Below are 20984 nucleotides of genomic sequence, written 5' to 3'. Positions count from 1 at the left end.
ACACTGGAAAAAGGAAACATACAGTTCTGTTCAGAGGTTTGTATACATTCATTATTAGTAATTTGGGGGGTTTATTTTTTTTCTCTGCACTGTTATTTATCTAATCCACGGAGTCAGAATTACATATACAGGATCAACTATATGCATACACCCCCAGTAGTATTTTGGTATATGCATACACCCCCAGTAGTATTTGGTTTTATGTTCCTCAGCAAGTTGAACTTTGACCTGACACTTTTGCTTATAATTGTGGCTGGATATTTGACCATTCTTCTTGGTTAAATGACTGGAGTTCATTTAAATAACTTGTTTCCTGACGCACATCCACAAATTTTCACTATTGTTGAGACGTTTATTATTAGGCAGCTTTATCCATTCCAAAACCAGTTTTGATGTGTGTTTTAGGTCATTGTCTTGTTGGAACACTTAATTGTAAATGATTTATGAGGTGTTGTTGGTTGTAGGTTATTCATTAAAAGATACAAAAATATATTTAAGTAAACACATTCAGTCCTAGAGAACGTTTAATAAAAGCAATTACACAAAAATAAAGTAATATGAAATTAAAACAGAAAATTGTGACTAATCGTGAAGGACGTAAATACGGAAGCTTGTTTCCGCCGCTGAAAATAATATTTGTTTGTGTTGATTTTCTATGTTGTCCTTAATAACGTTTTACGTTATTTTTTTAATTTCAAGATATTTGGTCAGAAGTTTGAGTCGATAAATCGAGGTTTTGACTTAGTGGCAAAGAATATTCGTTTTCCAGTGTCAGAAACAAGCTTCCATACACATTAGCATACGCTTGTTGTCGGTGTCCCTCGTTACTAGCCGTAGTTTACGTCACGAAACAAGCCGAACTGAACAGCATGGAGGAGCTTGTATGACCTTCTGATGATATTTTCCCGTAGTTGTAGTGAGTTAATTTTGTATTGTCTATTTTCAGTGGTATTTCGTATTCTTGCCGAATTACATCAGTTTATTTTTAGGAGTTTTTTTTTTTATAAGAATGTATCTTTAAGTTAATGCTAACATGAGAAGGCTAACCGTGTAGTGGCTATTTTACGTTGACTCAAATTGTTAGTACAGTTGTCGGCTCAGAGGTTTTATCCGGTCAAACTGTAACTGAACGTGTCTTTAGATTGATTAAATTTAAGTTGAGGCTCATCAGTATATAATGACGTCAGGGTTGATAATATTTTGTTTCTGCAGGTTGAGTAAAGCTTTGCAGGATGTCAGTCAAGCACGCATCAGTCCATGCCAAATGGATCATCGGCAGAGTCATCGGGACCAAGATGCACAAAACTGCCAAAGTGAGAGTTACCAGGCTGGTGCTGGACCCTTACCTGCTCAAGGTGAGCCTTTAGGAGATTAAGCAGCTTTTATAAAATAAGAGTCTAAGTGCTTTAACATGGGCCTGTTAAGCTACAGAGTAAATGAAGTACAGAAGGAAACTATTACAGGTTGTTGGAGAGCAGAGTAAAAACAAAAATATTAGAAAAGCCTTTTTAAAGATGGTGTCCACAGCTAAAGGGCCCTGAAGAGAAAAGGCTCAGATACCTTTAGGGAGAGATTATACCCCTATGCAGGTGTTTAGACGGACAGCTTTGCATACCAGATGTGTGTGGGAGTGAGCCAATACTGTTGATGTTATTTTTGAAGGCTGTGGATGTCCGAAAATGGCTTCGCATACCTGTTCTGGTGACGTTATGCAAGTCAGACTCATTGCATGCTGTCAGAGGAAATGAGTAGATCACTGGCATTACTCTTGAGTTGGGACTTAGGAGCAATGCTGAGGATCTGAGGCTTTGCTCTATTGACTCCATGATGTAGTATCTTTTAATTCATTTACGAAAATGTCAGTGTTTTCAACAAAATTGAGTTTTATATGGCAAAACATTCCATTTGTTTCATTATTTTTCATTGCTTTAAACATAGAGGTATTTTAGTTTTTATTTATTTATTTCACAAAGTTCTTTTTTCTCATTTACCAAAATTTGTTGTACATCTCGTTGCACCAGTGCATAATGTTGCTGTAATGCAAGCTTCTAAGGAAATTAGAGATTGGATAGATTAGAAGTAATGCTGAAATGCAGTGTAACTTTCTCAGAGATGATGTTTCAGATATAAATTCATGTTGATTTGACTTAACACAGCGTTTAAAAAAAGATTCAAAGTATATTAAATAAGATATTAAAATGGCAACACTGATAAAAGTTTGACTTAAGTATACCTCTGTAAAATATTTTGATTAAAATGCTGTGGCCATTATGTAAGATTTGTTGTATACAGAGTGTAATTGGTCATGTGACCAGAGTTAAGCGCATGACAGTGCTATTGTGAGTCAGAACTAGCATGGATGCAGAGGAGAGACATAGAGCTCCAAATAACTATTAGTCAGTAACCAAAATTTTACTTGTAAAGATATTGTCACAAAGTGCTTCTAAACAAAAGTGCTTGAACATAAAAACAAGTTTCCCAAAAAACAAGTTTGAAAAGATTATTTTTAGGTGCTTTTTAAGAGAGATCACCAAATCCAAAGATTTCAAACTCAGAAGGAAAGAGTTCCAGAGAGTGCAGGATAGTTTTGCAAAAGCTCCCTCTTCTTTAGTTCTCAAAATTATTTGATACGCTGTACACATCCTGGTCACATGACCTCCTGGGAACGTATAGATGTAAAAGTTCTTTGTTGTACAGTGGAGTTTGTTCATGCAGAGTTCTATAAGTCAAAACCAGAATCTTAAAGTGGACTCCAGAGTTAATGGGGAGCCAGTGCAGCCGGATTGGCAACAGTGTCACTTAGTCAAAAGCCTCCCAGCGGCACTCTGTACAACCTCTCATCGGTCCCAGGAGGCTTTGCTTAGACAAATGAACAATGAATTAAAGTAATCCATATACAATAAAATAAAGGCATCAATTGAGGTTCTAGATTGATGATTTAAAATGTTTCAAGAGAACTTGGAGATTTCATGACATTAGACACAATTATGTCCGGGGTACAAACAAGGACTTCTGTTTTTTCTTTTTTGTCATTAAGAAAACTTAGAGCCTTGCCATTTATTCTTTATGTAATCCAAGAGGCACACATGGTGACGGTTATTTGTTTATAATGGACATAATGTTGTTTTTATGCCTTTACATGGACGGTGAGGTCCACTGTCCCATGTTTCAGTGACTTTTCAGCACATTTCTGCTGAAGGCGACTACCTGATAAACCAGAAAGACCAAATCATCTGCAAAAAGCAGAGACGGGAGCCTCGGGCCACAAAAGTGTCAGCTTTCTGCCACTTGGATCCAACTAGGAATTCTGGGCATAAAAGTTCAAGCATTTATGAATTTATATTTAAATAACTCTGATATTGTCTCTTTTTCTCCTGTAGTACTACAACAAAAGGAAGACTTACTTTGCCCACGATGCATTGCAACAATGCACTGTGGGAGATATTGTCCTCCTCAAGGCTCTGCCTGAGCCCAGAAGCAAACACGTGAAGCATGAACTGTCAGAGGTCGTGTATAAAGTTGGCCGAGTGGTTGACCCCCTAACAGGAAAGAGGGTTGCAGGAACTGAATTTGTGGAGCCCCTAACAGACCTTCCACTTCAGGAGGAGACGACGCTATTAGAGAAACTGCAGGAGCTCAACATCTCTGCTGCCCCCAGTGCAGCCGATTCCCCGCTGGCACAAACTCCCACTTCATGACAGAAAACTGTGATTTCATGCAGTAATTTCTGCTTACTTGTCACTCTACAATGCTTGTGTTTCAAGTGTTAATGTGAATTTATGTTTATAAACTGAGAATCTTTGCTGTAGATGTATGGGTAAAGAGACTAAATATAACTTCCTCGTTACCTGTTTAGGTTCTGGACACCTTTCAGAGGAATTTGCAAAATAAAACATTGCAAACGAACAATGTCATGCAAGGTACTCGTGTCTGTTATCCAGGTTAGAAATATATTATAATCAAAAGGTGAAGGCCTGGGCTGGATTGTCCAATGGGCATTCTGGGCATGTGCCCAGGGGCCCATGTACAGTTGAGGACCCATCCAAGAGACAAAGAAAGAGGAGGGAGGAAAAAATAAATGCCGTTATGGTATTCAATTAAATCTGACAAAGTAGATATCAGGTGTGTGAATACAAAAACGTACATTTGACATGGTATTATCATAGAACATGCAAAAGCTTTGGCTGCTTCATTTTCCATTTAATATAAGGTACTTGGGAGCATTAAGTTAAGTTGTAATGACTTTTATTGACCCAACAAGGAAAATTATTATGTTACATCAGCGGGATACAGAAGAAATAATAGTTAATGATAATATTGTAAATAATAATAGTTTACATAAATAATGGTTTAAGTACAATAGGTGCATAGTGAGGGCCTTAAACTGAGATAGTGCACAACTTTTATGTATACAATGGTGATTTTAAAAAAAACTATAAAAATCAAAATTGTGTTAAAGAAGAATTAAAAGTAAGAGGGAGATTGTTTAAGAGAGTAGTGCAAATTGCATTTATAAATAATATGCACTTTATAATCTGAAAAAAAAATTGTATGCAGTGGTGTGTAAAGGGATGATCTGGATGTGGTGAGTGGTGCTCTGTAAGTGGGACTGCTGTAATGAATATGCAGTCAGTGAGTCTGGTCTAATTACTGACGGAGCTGTGCTGACTGTTTATTGTTATACAAAGGTGCAGTGAATGAAATTTTTAGGTAAAAACTGTTCACTTTTAAGTAATGGGGATATTCAGATTATAAATACAAGCTCAACAAGCTCAGCAGGCGGACTGATCAAAGCCCCCAAAACTATGAGAACTTTATATAAATCCAACAACAGCGAACTCTGCGTGTTTTGTATTAAGCTGTGTTAATATCCGTGCTTTAAATCACCCCAAGTGATTCCGGTACTCTCGGTTCTGAGTCGGGGTCACGCTCCCGTGAGTAACGTCAGCTCCTGCGGGAACCGGACTGCGGCTGCAGCCTCCAGCAACCGCCACACGGCTTTCGAGGAAAGATGGCGACCCAAGTCCTTCAAACAGTGGGTAGAGGCCTCAAACAGACGAGAAGCGTGCTTCATGCGAGCAGCCCGGTGAACGTCGCCCTCAGGTTAGACTCTTCTATATACAGTTTATCTGTGCAGGTGCATAAATCTTGCTTAAAAGTCATTAAACTTCTGCTCGTGTAGCCCCAATGACAAAGTGCGGGCTGCTAGGCGGCTAAGCTAACGCTAAAGGGAACGTAAGGACGTTCGCTACGTTTACATCTCTGTGTAACGTAGCTAGCATTAGCCATGTAGCTGTAAACTTGCTAACTTTCTGCTAACATTGATTGTTACCCCCACGATTTTTAAAATAAACAGCGAGGCAACTTGTCCTAACAATCGTCAGAGTCTTATTTATGATGCCATGCGTGCTTTTATAGACTTGGTTTGAAGAAATGATTAAAAATTTACAGCCGAGTCTTAAACTGAATTCAACTTCAAGGTCAAAATGCATTGAATTGCTGCACAGCTGTGCTTGTTTTGGTCACTGCACGATTCAGTTTCCTCGCTGCAGCAGCTGAGCGGCCTAAATTAAGCTGTTATTTCCATTTGAAAGGCAGAGATTTGGATAAAACTGACTACAGTGTGACACTTAACTGTGTTTTAATGTCTTTTTTTTTGGTGCATTATGAGGAAAATCGGTGGACTGTTTCCTGTCAAGCTCAGCCGCTACACGTGCTGCCTGTTGGCACTTGTAGATCGAGTACGTTACCAGAAAATGTGGGAAGGCTGATTAAAGTCAGTGCAGACTAATCTCAGGGTTTTGTGCTGTCTGTAGACCCTACAGCCTTTTGTGCTGCTGACCTCTGGAATGCATAGGTTGGCTGGGCTAAAAAAAGATTTGCACCTTTTCTTCATTCGCCATTTACTAGTTTACACCGCTGGCTCTTGCAGTAAAACTGACCTCGTTCACTTTTTACATTGCATATTTCATAACAAAACAGTAACGGTATCATTAAATATAGCCTGTCCACATCTGTGTTTTTGAGACTTGGACTGATAAAGCAGCAGTTAGAGGTTTAACACCAGACTATATATATCAGACGTTCACAGAGAAATACAATACAGAATAGAAGGAAACGGGGTTGGATTATTAGGGGAGCTTTGCTTTTGTTGGTACTTAAATGCTGCATTGTGTAGCCAAAGAAATGTTGATTGGATCCAACTTTTTTTTTTTTTTAATCTCACCACAGGAGCCTCTCAAATGTTGGTGATGAAAGCTGGTTCAAATCCCTTTTTGTTAGAAAAGTCATCCCCAGAAAAGATGCTCACTCTCACCTGCTTGCCAAAAAAGAAGACAACAACCTGTACAAAATACAGTGTATGTATTGCTTGCAGTGGGACACAGTTAATGATTACCACAACTGTTAATAAACCCATGAAATCTGTTTGATCATGTTATCTACTCATGTTTTGTGTGTTCTTTTTTGTTGCAGTTCACAATGTCAAGCCTGAGTGCCTTGATGCTTACAATCAACTTTGGTATGAGTCTTTGCTGTGTTAGCTTAATTCAGATGTCACATCAGAGCTCTTTTTTGCAACCAGTACGTCAGATATTTTGCATTTTTACACTTTTTTTCCTTTTTGTCCATGTCTTCAGTGAGGACGTCTTGCCTTCCATTCACACTGACCCTGAATACCCCTGTGAGCTTGTAGGCACCTGGAACACATGGTATGGGGAGCAGGATCAGGCAGGTAAGAACATCCACCATACCCGAGTTATACCAGACTTTGTATTTAAATGTCAGCGAGGTGAATTATTTGAGGCCATTCAATCTGGTTATTCGTCAAAGCTCAACCTCCTCTTTAGAAGAGGAAACATTAGATTGAAATCTCACAAACATATTACTAGAAGGTAAAAATGAGAACAATGTTCATCATGACTATTATTTACCAGGTGCTGCTGTAGTTCTAGCCTTTTGAATGTGCTTCTTGTAGTTGATTCTTCAGAATAAGCAGTTTATGGATATAGACTTGAGATATGTTGTTTTGGGGTGTTTTTTTTTTTAAATCAATAAATCCAGCATTTTCATGCAATCCTCAGACTCATTTTATAATCAATATTGTTGCTTTAAGCTCTACATGATGCAAATTATTTGACCTCTTGATCGTGAGCCTCATTGATTAAGGAGAAACTGTACATGTTTATGTTAAATCAAGTTGTACAGCAGGATAGTCTTGCTGAGGTGTGGTGGATTTTTCAAACTATGCTGTTATCTTGGTGTAAAAACAGATCTTACTTAAAGGCACTGTGGTTTTTCTCCTCTCTCAGCTTTTCTATTTCAGTTAATTATAGCTGAGACTGAACTGAACTTTTTCCTGGCTGCTTTCCATTTTGTCCAAGTGGTGACATTTGTCGTTCCCCAGCTGTGGGCCCTCTCTAGTGTTACAGAGCTGTAATGTTGGCAGTGTCAGGAAAGGTTTTCTGAAAGGTTGCATCAGTAAACCTTCAGCATGTGAACACTACAGTATATGGTGCTATGTTTCTAGCTTGTAGCTGTCCCTTTTGGCTCAGTCTGATAGTCATAGTTGTGTTCTGTATTCAGATTTGGAAATTTGGTCTTTGAATTCGGATTTTTTTTTCCTGCTTTGCAGTCTGATGCTAATTCTCGAACTAGCAGATAAAAGGCATTTAGCTTAATGGGAAGATAAACATTAGAATTGTTTCTTTTAATATTTTCCGAGATACTACACGTATTAAATGCACTCAGTGGCCACTTTATTAGGTAGACCTGTTCAGCTGTTCATTAACTCAAATATTTAATCAGCTGATCATATGTCAACAACTCGGTGCACTTAGGCATGCAAACATGGTCAAGAAAGGGGAAGAAATGTGTTTTAAGTGTCATTGAATGTGGCATAGCTGTTGGTGCCACACACAACACACAAACTGTTGATCTACTGGGATTTTCCCACACACCCATCTCTAGGTTTACAAAGACTGGTCAGCAGATTTCAATCCAGTAGAGCACTTTTGGGATGCGGTGGAAAGAGAGTTTCTCATCATAAATGTGCAGCTGACTAGTCTGCAGCGACTATGTGATGCTGTCACAACCCTAACCCTGTGTATCTAATAAAGTGACTGGGGGAGTGAATGAACATGGCACTAACATGGCACTAACATACACTATCTTAGTGCCATGTTCATTTTTTTCACTTTATGAAATTAAGAATTTTTCTTTTTTCTAAAATGTAATTGTAGTGGTAAGATGACATGATGTCTTTCACATGTATACACAGAAATGGACTGGAGATTCATGCTGTATAGACTGAATCCCATCATGCTCCACAATCACGGGTGGTTCAGAGGGAGGTCTAACCACAGATGCTATTGTGAAAAACTCTTGCCCAGAAAAAAAACCACAACAAGATCTATTTAAGAGCTACGTTATTTTTGGCTCTTCTGCTCCTTCTATTCTAGTTCACCTGTGGAGATATCGGGGAGGATACCCGGCTCTCACCGAAGTCATGAACAAACTCAGGCAGAATAAGGTAACGGGTGCTCTGATTAGTTAAGCCCACTGGCCGTTGGTGATCTGTAGGCCAATGTTTCCAGCAGTGCACCCATCTAGCTAGACCCACGTGACATTTTCCTTCCATCTTCATCTTTAATGTTTCCAGTAATCTGTAAAGATTATTTACAGAATCATGCTTTGAAGAAGGAAAGTGTTAATGAACAGATGATTCATGCTGCAGGTTTAATCTTCAGAAATGTGTTTTTTTTTCTTAGTTTTTGGAAAACCCTGCAGATAAAATAAAGTAAGTGGCTTGTAAGAATGTGTTCCTCCCACATTGAAGAGCATGAGCTGATATGTCAGATAATTACAAAGTAAATCAACCTGTTTCACATATTTGTGGCACTGCCCCCTGGTGACAGAATACAGCTACCACATCTAAACAAGAGGCTGCACAAAGGCTTTGTGCAGGAACAGTGCACATCTGTGACAGTCCCTTTATCAAGTGTCCTTTGGCAAACCTCATGACTTTAATTTGCACAATTCCACAAACTTTAATCAGTAAATACATACTACTGTTAATCTGCCCAGACAATTTACTCATCTCGCTCACTTTCTAACAACACTGCATACATTAAGTACCACATGGCAATTTAGAAGTGTATACACTAGATATATAACCATAAATGCCATATATATGTATTCTCTGCATATCTCTATCCTCTTATTATACCTTCTCAGAAAAGGTGATTTATATATATTTTTATTAATCCAGGTAAAAAGGTCTTTTCTTTCACTTAAATTGTCTGAATGCACACTAGCTGACTTTCATTGTCTAGATCCTGATCAGACTTAACAGTCGAACAATATGAATGCAAATATATTTGGCAGTTATTTTAGCTGAGTCAGATTTTCTGAGCGCTGTGCGTCTTTTATTTGTCATTGCTGTAGAAGTTTATGGAGTACAGGAATGAGAGGGGGAAGATGCTGCTGTCTCGTAGGAACCAGCTGCTGCTGGAGTTCAGTTTTTGGAACGAACCCGTCCCTCGTCCAGGACCCAACATCTATGAGCTCCGATCATATCAACTCAGGGTAACTCTCTTTTATGAACTACAAAATTGGTCCTCCTCCCTCTGTAAGTCTGGGTTTTGGGGGGGGAGTGTTTTGTTTTTTGCGGTACATGTAAAGAACATGATCTTTACCTTCTTTTTCTCAGCCAGGGACAATGATTGAATGGGGAAATTACTGGTAAGGCACAACTTTCTTTTTCATGTAATATCTGAGCCACAGTTGTGGGGGATAACCATGTGAGCTATAGTTCCCTTTGTAATAATCTTGTAGCTACAATCTAAAAAGTTCCTCACTGCTATTTTGTTGGTTTCACACATTGTTGCAGGTGAATATGAGTCGGTGGTACTTTGTGACCACAAAATTTATGCATGACTCCTGAGCATGACCACATATAATAATAATAATAATAATAATAATAATAATAATAATAATAATAATAATAATAATAATAATAATACATCTTTAACTGTCTGGCCTTCATTTAATATATGTTAATATATTTATCTGTTGGATTTAAATTGATTTTGACTATGAAATTTTTATTGTTAATTATATAAAACCAAACATGCAGGAAAGATGATGACAATGCTGATAGTTTAAAACTGAAATTTGATGTACTGACTTGGAATGAGCGGAGTATTGGTGGATGCTGTGGTGTTTTAATTACTGCCACTCTTTTTAGAAGCTGTTTTGTGTAACGTCTTTGGTGCTGTGCAGGGCTCGGGCTATTGAGATTCGCCAGCAGAACCAAGAGGCGGTGGGAGGCTTTTTCTCTCAGATTGGAAGTCTGTACACAGTTCACCACTTATGGGGTAAGACGAGTTTCCAGGATCATTCAAGAAAAATGCTGCAAAGATTATCTAGGTCACCTACAAATCCAAATGTATGTACATATTTTTGGTAACCTACTACATAGTGTAGTGTTTAACACATGCATTTTAGATGTAAAACAGCGGTCCCTAACCCCCGGGCCACAGACCGGTACCGGTCCGTGAGTAGTTTGGTACCGGGCCGCGTGAGTTTACGCTCAAGTGTGAAATTTGTGGTTTTCAGGGTTTTTATCGTTAACTCGGATTCCCTGGGTCTTTCCCCATGTTGTAGTTGTGTGTCTTATTTTGAAAGAACTATTTACGCATTACCATAGCGACTGGAGAGCATTAAGGGGCAGAGAGGAGGATGTTACTCTCAATGTACAGCTTTTACTCAATGAGTTTGAATGTGTTTCTTTCCAGCTTACAAAGACCTGCAGTCCAGAGAAGACACCAGAAATGCAGCCTGGCAGCGTGACGGCTGGGACGAGGTTGTTTATTACACAGGTAGGTTTCAGTCTGATACTGCTTTAATACAAGTTTTGTTACTGTAAGTGCAGAGTCTTGTTGTTCTGTTGTGGGCATAAAACATTAAAATTAATGTGTTTTATATCTATTATCCATGTTTGTGTCATGTTAATCTTAAATCAGAATATTGATTTCAGACATTTAAACTCGGATTAACCCAAGCCGCCAACAGTTTATTATAAATTATCGATCAAGAGTAGAATAAAAAAAAATAAAGACTGTAACCATATTCTCTTCTCAATGCTTCAAATGCTGGAAGTATTGACTTTTTAAACACCTTAGTAGTAATGGATTTTCAGAAACTAAAAGGTGTGTTTTAAAAAGATACAATAGGTGCAATCCTACAGAAAAGAAACTGACCTTTTACAAAGTGTCTTTTTTATAATCGCTTTACTGGGAGAAAAGGCATCATGAGGTCAAGGAAAACAGTAAAGCAGACCACGTAAGGACATAGGAAAAGAGACTCAGGTTGCACTAAAGTGCCTGCAGTGTGTCAGTAGATGCTGTTGACTTGGCTTTGCAGCATTGAAACTGCTATAATCTAAAAGTGAATTGCAAAAAGCACATCTTTAATACTTCATCCTGTTGTGTCATTACTGTGTTTGCTACAGATCATATAAACAAAGACAACTTTGTGATAAAACAGTTTTTTATTTAGCTGCTTTCTTCTCACATCATCTCTTCCTGCTGAAGAGTTGATCAGTGTGACAGCTACCTTTTAATAATGTTTTATGTGAATTAATGTTAACCCTAAATGCTGGCAATACTGCAAACTGAATTATGTTAAACGTCATTAATGCCAGTCTATATCCTCAGCTGCATGAGGTATAGAAGCACTGTAACTTCTTTCTTTAGTGTTTAGAAAATGCAGCCTCTTAGCTGGCAATGAAGTCTCTCCCTGTTAGGAAGCTTCCCAATGAAAAACTGACTATTCAGCTACAGCCAAAGTCTACATCAGGGAGCAGGAACAATGGTGTCAGTGAGTTACTTTTGCGTTCATTCACTGGACATTTTAGCCACTAAAACTTGTTATTGCTGTAAAGGTTCTTGGGAAAATGAATTGCCCACCTCTGCTCTAAAGTGACCGGCAGGGTTACTGTGTGTTGGTTGTACATAGAGCTTTGCAGACTTTCACCAGTGGGCTGTGTTACAAATATGTGGAATAAACAACAGCTGCTCTGAGTTATTCTTGTTTGTGTTTTAATTAATGCTTTTAGCTTTAAGCTCATGCTGTGGAGAAGACTGAAATCATAACATACAGAGCTTCAGTGTCTCTCCCTTTCCTGTTCAAGCCTGCTTTTCATCACCTTTGGGATTCATGCCTTCCTTTTCATTGGAGGACTCCACACAAGCATGTCTGTAGATTACATACTCGTAATTCTTCACTTGTTCATACCTACACAAATGGACACAAACGTGGCACAATAAATTCTACTTCAATGTCTCTCTGATGCCTGAATCTATGAAGGATTGATTTAGCAATAGGAAGTTACAACTTACACCAACTCAGGCCTTAATAAAATAAAATGAATAAAACTAAGAACTCTAGCTATAAATTCATGAAACATTGGCAAATTTAAATGAGATAGAGTTGTGTTCCCTGTTGGAAATTTGTTGTTAAGACTGTTGTTTGTTCTTCATCCCACAGTCCCTCTTATTCAGCACATGGAGTCTAGAATAATGATTCCCATGAAGACTTCGCCCTTGAAGTAACTACTAACACCTGGGGGACCACCAGCCGCCACTGCAACTATTACACTGATCTGTCGAGAGTGTAACCAACCATCAAAGTGTGCACTGCCAGGGAAATCGGCTCAACATCAACACAATCTTGTCTCCTTTCTTTTGGTTTTTCTCCCCTTTTCTGTGTGGATGATGAGGTCAAAATGATTGTCACCAAAACTGTACCTGTTACAGCAGTTACTGTGTTACTGACCTATTAATGTGGTGTGTTTATGATTTGGGGGCACACTCCTCTTCCCTTTCTGTCATTTAAAGAGTGTTTGAAATGTCTTGTCTGTCATTTTGTTTCTTTTCTTTTCCTTTCTTTGTTGTTTGTGTGCTGGTCACAGGGCCTGAAAAATATCTTTAAATGTACAAGAAAATTTAATATGATTTTAAAGTCCTGAAACAAAATGACGATCACCAGTGTCTTACAGCAGAAAATGTGAGCTCACGGTAGCTCACTGTCAAAATCACATGGTTTAAAAAAACATATTGAGTGGTCAGTTTCACAGAGATAAACCTGCAGTTTAAAGTTCAGTGTTTTTAAAATGAGCATTAAAGCTAAGTTGCAGGTTTTGGTCTGTGTTTCAGAGCCACAGTCTCACTCCAAGTTCCTATTGTCCACTCCTCCTTTGTTGCACAGCTTCGATCCAGCCAACTTGGTGTTTACTCCTTTCAGAATAATTTGACTGGATGAACCAATTCCTGTCAACAATACTGTAATGAACATGCACACAAGTTGCCAGCTCATCGTTTTTAGTCTCACCAGAATCATGAATGCTGAATTTGAATCATTTGCCTTGTTTTTTTTGTTTTTTATTTTAAACTGACCACAACTCCTGATTCTTCAAACTGTGACATATGACACACACGCCTCTTTCAGAGAGAAGACATGTTTTTGAATCCAGCGGAACTGATTTGTATTTACAATACAGCCTGCTGTACACTTACTGACAAGTTTGGCCTTTCCCTATATCAAGTAGATAATGTCTGGGTGATTGTATGCTCTGACTAAGATCAATGTTTTCTTTCTTTCTTTTTTTTTCTTTTTAAATGGGCGGACTGTAGATATACATAGTGGGATTATTGGCCAAACCGTAGATACAGACCCTCCTGAATCTGAATGTGCAGGGTCTTCTATTACCCAGCGGGTGTTGATAAACCTGTGAACAGGAGAGTCGTATCTTGTGTGATAAATTGTAAAATGCAGTGCTTTAATAAGATTAGTTGTACATATTTAATTAAACTTCTGATAAAAATTAAGTCTCCTGTTTGTCATGGGTTGATTTTTGACTGTCAGACCACAATTTTCTGTTTTCTTCAGCATTTAAAAAAATTAAACATGCATATTAATTTTGTATGCTGAAGAAAGCGTCATGCTACTATATAAAATGGTACGGCTTAAAAATAATAGCAATAGTTTAAAATAACTCCCGTGTGTGTGTGTGCGCGCGCTGTATTTCCAGACATTGGTGTTTAGGGTGTGACTTATGTTGCCTTCATGGTGTGAGGGAAATCTTGTCAATGCTCGGCACTCATGCTGCAAAATAAGGAGAGGATGGATTCAGTCGGAAATTTTAAACATGTTTTTAAATATATAATTTAAATATGTTTCACGCAAAAAGTTGCAACTTATATTCAGGACATTGTTTAGTTTTACTATGATTTGCTTCGGAAAACAATCGGAAAACAAATGATCTTACTTTGTTGCCTTGAAGGTGTTCTAACGTTTCTTCTGGAGAAGCCGAGTCAACCTAACGCGATAATTTCCATGGTTGGGAAAAAATGTAATGACTTTTCTGCACGGATATATCATGGTGTGGACCAGTTGTAATAGCTGTAAAAGCGGAATGTCCCAGCGTCGGCTTGACCCCTAAATGCAGCATGAGAACACGTGTTGGAGCCTTCTGGAAAGCGACTCCCCTTTCGAGAGCGTCCGAGCCCTAGTAGCGTGGACTCCCTACCGGCGAGACTTTTTACTTGTACTTCGCTGGTTGTGCTGCGCTATGGCTGCCGTAAAAGCGCTAAACCCCAAAGCAGAGGTGGCCAGAGCCCAGGCCGCCCTGGCTGTTAACATTAGTGCCGCCCGAGGGCTGCAGGATGTGCTGAGAAGCAACCTGGGACCGAAGGGGACCATGAAAATGTGAGTGCCGCCGGAGCTCTTTGTGCAGCATGCGTGCTATGCTAACTCGCTAACGTTAGCCGTAATTCACCGGTTTAGCATTGCAACAGATAGCGGTGTGTCGCCACCAAAGTTTATGTGTCTGAAAACTGGAAACCACCCACTCTTTATTACAGAGTATCTGTCCAAAACACACTTAAATTCAATTGAGGCCTGCCATCGCTAAACGGTTAGCGGATTTTCCCGGCACTCGTTGCCCTGCCCAGTCATCGTCATGATCCGCTCTGACAGCCACAAAGCTAACGTTAGCATGCTAGTTTCAGCCGGTTAGCAGATCATGCCAGTTCAGGTTAAAGTCGTAGTACTAAGTATAACGTGCCCACAAGCTTAGCCTTAACGCTAACTAAAGATACTGATGAGCGGCTGAATAACTCAGTTACAGGTAGAGATTTGCTTGGGGATTTGTAGATGATATGAGGAAATGGATAAATAAAAGCTAACAGCCATAATCTGAGTTCTTAAGCAGGCAAACCATAATCGGGCGAAAGGTTGCATTATCGCAATAAAAGCCGCTAGTAGGTAGTGTAGGTAACAAATATTAACCCTCTTCTGTCTCTGTGGATCTGCAGGCTGGTGTCCGGTGCAGGAGACATAAAGTTGACCAAAGATGGCAACGTCCTGCTACACGAGATGGTAAGGGACATGATGAGCTGTAAAATGAGGATCTTCTGTCTGTGATCTGTCATATTAGTGCTGTACTGCCTATTCACAGAGAGTGACCACACCCTAAATGTTTGTATATGTCTCTTAAGCCTTTGTTCTCACAATAAAACAAATAACACAATGAGTTAAACAGCAGGGTGTTATCTGACTGAGCTTTAAATATCTGGATAGATGTGCTTTAGGTTTGGACTTAATTTGATTTGTCACAGTGCACATTAATAATTTGATATATTTGTTAACCATTATGACATACCCAAATTGTAAAAAAAAAAAATTGAACGCAGAAGTCTTTACCAGCTGACCGGGGCACACAGCCTGCTATCCTCCTAATGCCATCCCAAGTACAGATTAATGGGAGGGTATCCGGTGTAAAATCTGTGCCTATTCAACCTGTAGATCTGTCTGTTGAGGGAACCCCTTTGGGAAACAAGGGAGCAGCTGGAAATACCCTTTTTTTTGCCCTTCAAAGCAGACTTAGTACATTGTAATGCAATTGAGGATTCATAATAATTAATAATGAATTAGTAGGGTTTAGCACCGCTGCCCTGAATTACCCATGAATGAGGATTTCCATAACATTTTCCCCAACCTGTTTCCCTTTCAGCAAATTCAGCACCCTACAGCATCGCTGATTGCCAAGGTTGCAACTGCACAGGATGACATCACGGGAGATGGTACCACCTCCAACGTCCTCATCATTGGCGAACTGCTGAAGCAGGCTGACCTTTACATTTCAGAGGTACAAGATAGTTCACAGTGTTTGTTTGTATTTGGGATGTCAGTCTTTCTAGTGAATGAATTGTAGATATCTTTTTTATTAACCACAACTCCCTTTTAATGTCTTGTTGCAGGGCCTTCATCCAAGAATCATTGCAGAGGGCTTTGAGGCAGCGAAAGAGAAATCTTTGGCTGTTCTTGAGGAAGTAAAAGTGACTCGGGAAATGGATAGAGAGACCCTCATTAACGTCGCACGCACCTCTCTCAGGACCAAGGTCCACGCAGAGCTGGCAGACCTGCTCACTGAGGTGAGACATGAGGGAATCGAGCACAAAGCAGTGATAGTTTTCTTAGATGTTTTTACCTTATAGCCAATTAGTTTATTACTTTGATGTTTCAAAGTTGCCACAGACCTAAGGGCTTACTTACTCTTGAACCTTTACGGCAGTCTGTAGCTTCTTGTGAGTGCACTTCTCTATTCTCCAATCTTAGCTGTCACTTATTTAGCTTGTGATCACCTTGTCTGTTTACAGGCTGTAGTAGATGCTGTGCTCGCCATCGCTAAACCCACTGAGCCCATTGACTTGTACATGGTGGAAATCATGGAGATGAAGCACAAGACCGACTGTGATACACAGTAAGTGTAAATACAGAGGTGGAGAGGGGGATAAGACAAGACTGTGCTTAACTGTGGAGTCTAAATGCTGATTTGTTATTTCTTAGGCTGATCAGGGGTCTGGTGTTGGACCACGGCGCCCGGCACCCAGACATGAAGAAGAGGGTGGAGGATGCTTACATACTGACGTGCAACGTCTCTTTGGAGTACGAGAAGACCGAGGTCAACTCTGGCTTCTTCTACAAGAGCGCTAATGAGAGGGAGAAGCTCGTGGCTGCAGAAAGGAAGTTCATCGAGGATCGCGTGCAGAAGATTATCGCCTTGAAAAACAAAGTGTGTCCCAATGGGGACAAGGGCTTTGTTGTCATTAACCAGAAGGTATGCTAGGAAAGGACGGATGTTAACATAGTTCAAAGGCTAAAGTAAAAAAAAAAAAGAATTCTGTCAAACTCAGTTCAGTGTGGCTTGTACTACTAAAGACACAGGCCTGTAATTTGACTTTGTTTTCATATGAACACTAAGCCTTTTGTCTGAAAATGGCCCAGCCAATCTGGCTACATGCACAGCGAACACCCAAGGATGCTATCATGGCTCCCCCTGGTTTTTGTGTCTGTGCTACAGTAACTCTGATCTGTACCTCTGCATTAGGAGAGTCTCTTCCTCCCCTACATGTATTCAGCGGATCAGGATAATCTTTACATCGCTTACATTTACTGAACTAATTAGTGTAAATTGGAGTCTCAAGCATGTCTTTTTTATTTTGTGTGTCTGTGTGTGTGTGTAGGGTATTGACCCATTCTCCCTGGACGCCCTTGCTAAAGAGGGCATTGTTGGGTTGCGGAGGGCAAAGAGGAGGAACATGGAGAGGTGAGGAAAATATTTTCAGTGTTATAAATGTTGGTGGTGTTCTACAGTTGAGATGAGCAAAACATTACATTACTTCGATAAAAGTTCATAGAAGATTTTTGAATTGTTTGATTTAACATGCTGAAATGAGCTCATGCTTTATGTTGTGAAATCGGCACAGACACACCTGTACAGGTGATACTTGCAGTTCACAGCTGCTTTACACTACCAGCTGCTGTCAGTCAGTCATATATTAAGAAGCTGAATTACACTCAGTGTGTCGTTCCTGTGACAGGCTCACCCTCGCTTGTGGTGGCATCGCCATGAACTCAGTTGATGACCTCACACCTGAATGCTTGGGACATGCTGGCGTGGTTTATGAACACACACTGGTGAGACTTTTTTGGGGGGGGGTCTGTTTTTTACCTTTCAGTCCACAAAAAACTGTGAAATTTAAACTTTTTAAAATTAAAATGATATTAATGCTTCAACCTTGTTTGCAGGGAGAGGAGAAGTACACGTTCATCGAGAAGTGTGGAAACCCTCGCTCAGTTACCCTGCTGGTGAAGGGACCCAACAAACACACCCTCACACAGATCAAAGATGCTGTAAGGGACGGTCTGCGGGCAGTAAAGAACGCTATTGAAGATGGTAAGAGCTGAAGATTTCCTATATGGTCATTTTACTTTTTAAAATCCTTTTACTAAAAATTTATTAACATAATCTTTTGTTGATGATGAATATCTGCAATTTTCTTCCATCTGAGTTAATCCTACTGGATTTTCTGCTTGACCATTAGTATGGCTTATAAAATGCTACCTTTTTAACCAAATTAACACTTTTTTTTTATGTCTGTGTGCAGACAAATCAGCTTTTTTAGAATTCTTTAAGCAGAAATTCATTCTTGAAACAACACTCTGAAGTCCTTTTAGGCTTTTTCCAAATATTGTGTGGACAAACTTTAGGTCAAAATATCCATTTTTTCTTTATGTTGATAACAAGCTGAAATTGAAGATGGTTAATTTGTCCTTGAAGGAAAACAGAGTTGGTCTCATTTGCACAGCGAACACCCAGGGATGCTAGCGTGGCTCTCCCTGGTCTCCAGTGTCTGTGCTACAGTGATTCTGATCTTATCCTCTGCATTAGGAGAGTTTAGTCTCTCCTACATGTATTCAGCTGATCAGGACAAACTCCACTAATTGTTTTAAATATTAGAGCTGGTTCCCTCCCCGAGTGGGTTAATTTATATGACATATTTGTTTGCTTTCCTAAATATCTCTTTATTTTTCTATGTCTTCAGGTAGTGTAGTCTCCGGTGCAGGTGCCTTTGAGGTTGCTGTGGCAGACGCTCTGGTAAAACACAAACCCAATGTGAAAGGCAGAGCCCAGCTGGGAGTCCAGGCGTTTGCGGATGCTCTCCTAGTCATCCCAAAGGTAAAGAATAGTTCATTTTCTCTATCATTTTTATTAACAGAAACCTTGTTTGTTTCTTGCTGCACTATTATTTGTCACCTTCTTACAATCCATCCTGTATCAAAATGTACTGATGTTTTTAAAATGCCATCTTTCTGTTCTTAGGTTCTGGCCCAGAACTCTGGCTATGACCCACAGGAGACCCTGCTGAAGCTGCAGACAGAGTACAAAGAGTCTGGACAGCTAGTTGGAGTAGACCTCAGCACAGGTGAGAACCACAGCAGCGATCAGTCAATCCTGAAGTGATTGCATTTTAAAGTTTGGAGTCAAACTCTATAATTGTTGTAGCTATGTGAAGTTAATAAATGGCAATAATTTGGCAGAATTTAAAACTTTGTTTTTTTACTTTTAACCTTTTGCTTTGCAGGGGAACCAATGGTGGCAGGAGAAGCAGGCGTGTGGGATAATTACAGTGTCAAGAAACAGCTTCTTCACTCATGGTGAGACGAAGGAATGTTTTAAATTACCCTGATGTATCGCACACGTTGGTCACTAACACAGGACTCTGTTCACAGCACGGTGATCGCAAGCAACATCTTGTTGGTGGATGAGATCATGCGAGCTGGAATGTCTTCTCTCAAAGGTTAAAGTCACCTAAAGAAGCTGCAGCTGTTATATTCACAGGGATAGTTGTTTACCTAAAGGTTCAGTCAACGTGTTCCCGCTGTAGGCACTCTGAAGCACCCCCAGTCTGATGGACAGCCCGCTGTAAACATCCACGGCATCCATCGCAGCGCCTGTCAGAAATCATTGTCATGCTAGTCATGGGTTTTTTTTGTTTGTTTTCTTATTTTCCATGAATTTGTCAACGCCTCCCTCTAAAATGATTGGTTTATTTATGAGATTTTGTTAAAAGCACTGACCTCTGCCTCTCAGTTTTGTTTCTACCCATTAAAGGTTTTCCTGGCTCCGTAAAGATGTGGTTGTATGTCTTTGAAGAATTAATGAGTCGAACATATAAAAGGGGATATCTGTGTTTTTTCTGTTCTGAGTCCATGAATGCTTTGGAAGCTCATCAGGAAAAATGTGATCTATAATGCACAATGTTGGAGTGGAGCATAAGAAGTTAAGCAACTCATCAGCCTCCATCTCCCCTTATCTTTCCCCTTAACATCCTCTTCTGTCACACTGATCCTTTGTGGTCTTCCTCTTGCACTTTTCTACTGCAGTTAAAATAAGCTCTAGTTTCTACAGAATTTTCATAACACACCAAATCAAAACACTAAAAAACTTCTGAACTTCCTGTATTCACCTGCCTGCTGACATCAAAATGAAGGCTTCACCATAAATCCATCCCAGCAAAAGACCCCAATGAATAAAACATTTTTCATCAAAAACATTGGGAAATCCCCCAGTTCTTGTAAAACAATCTGATTAAGACATTCTAAATAAAAAGGAAATATGTTTTATAAAGTAGCAGTTCTCAAATTCACATTAAAAACAGCGAATATCAGATATATTAGTGGTTCAGTATAACATAAGTCTAGTGGACAGTGCAGAGCATTAAAAGTGGCGTAATGTGTACATTGGGTGCTGGGCTGAAATAGCCTATTAGCACCAGAGAGCAGATGTTTCTCTGTTACACAGATGTGCTGCATGGGGAGTAAAAGATAACCTGTAGCTGATAATGAGGAGCTGAATCAGTCAGATAGGGTTGAGTACGATTTATATTACACCAGCGCAGAGCACCGGTGTTTACGTCTTACTCCTAATATTATCCAATGTAAAACTTTTCCTACAATAATGATAATAATAATAATAATAATAATAATAATAATAATAATGATAATTATTATTATTATTAGTAGTAGTAGTAGTATTATAATAAACCACAAATCTTTGAGAAAGAGGAAGTATCGCG

General features: G+C 39.4%; 3 protein-coding genes and 2 non-coding genes across 5 annotated transcripts; all 5 read left to right on the top strand.

Annotated features, from left to right (window-relative positions):
* The first annotated feature begins 768 nt into the window (after window positions 1–768).
* Window positions 769–3914, top strand: mrps17 (mitochondrial ribosomal protein S17). The gene is made up of 3 exons (XM_003446973.5): window positions 769–916; window positions 1213–1355; window positions 3381–3914. Exons 2-3 carry the CDS (start codon window positions 1233–1235, stop codon window positions 3696–3698), a joined length of 441 nt encoding a protein of 146 aa, XP_003447021.1. The 5' UTR covers window positions 769–916; window positions 1213–1232; the 3' UTR covers window positions 3699–3914.
* Window positions 3915–4630: 716 nt separating this feature from the next.
* LOC100704964 (protein NipSnap homolog 2) lies at window positions 4631–13889 on the top strand. The gene is made up of 10 exons (XM_005452672.3): window positions 4631–5103; window positions 6232–6359; window positions 6475–6520; window positions 6639–6733; window positions 8460–8530; window positions 9445–9585; window positions 9710–9741; window positions 10282–10376; window positions 10797–10880; window positions 12550–13889. Exons 1-10 carry the CDS (start codon window positions 5012–5014, stop codon window positions 12612–12614), a joined length of 849 nt encoding a protein of 282 aa, XP_005452729.1. The 5' UTR covers window positions 4631–5011; the 3' UTR covers window positions 12615–13889.
* Window positions 13890–14496: 607 nt separating this feature from the next.
* cct6a (chaperonin containing TCP1, subunit 6A (zeta 1)) lies at window positions 14497–20039 on the top strand. Its single transcript, XM_003446974.5, has 13 exons — window positions 14497–14769; window positions 15378–15441; window positions 16076–16210; window positions 16323–16496; window positions 16722–16825; window positions 16912–17182; window positions 17589–17671; window positions 17946–18042; window positions 18154–18301; window positions 18951–19084; window positions 19229–19331; window positions 19491–19563; window positions 19639–20039. Exons 1-13 carry the CDS (start codon window positions 14504–14506, stop codon window positions 19709–19711), a joined length of 1725 nt encoding a protein of 574 aa, XP_003447022.2. The 5' UTR covers window positions 14497–14503; the 3' UTR covers window positions 19712–20039.
* Window positions 17363–17498, top strand: LOC112848099 (small nucleolar RNA SNORA22). Its single transcript, XR_003222047.1, has one exon. It is a non-coding gene; the product is annotated as a small nucleolar RNA SNORA22 (small nucleolar RNA).
* LOC112848100 (small nucleolar RNA SNORA22) lies at window positions 18706–18841 on the top strand. The gene has a single exon (XR_003222048.1). It is a non-coding gene; the product is annotated as a small nucleolar RNA SNORA22 (small nucleolar RNA).
* Window positions 20040–20984: the final 945 nt, after the last annotated feature.

Source organism: Oreochromis niloticus, linkage group LG10 (genome assembly GCF_001858045.2).
Source record: "Oreochromis niloticus isolate F11D_XX linkage group LG10, O_niloticus_UMD_NMBU, whole genome shotgun sequence".
Taxonomy (NCBI): domain Eukaryota; kingdom Metazoa; phylum Chordata; class Actinopteri; order Cichliformes; family Cichlidae; genus Oreochromis; species Oreochromis niloticus.
The sequence above is the reverse complement of the archived record's forward strand: the minus strand, read 5'-3'. Positions and strand labels throughout refer to the sequence as shown.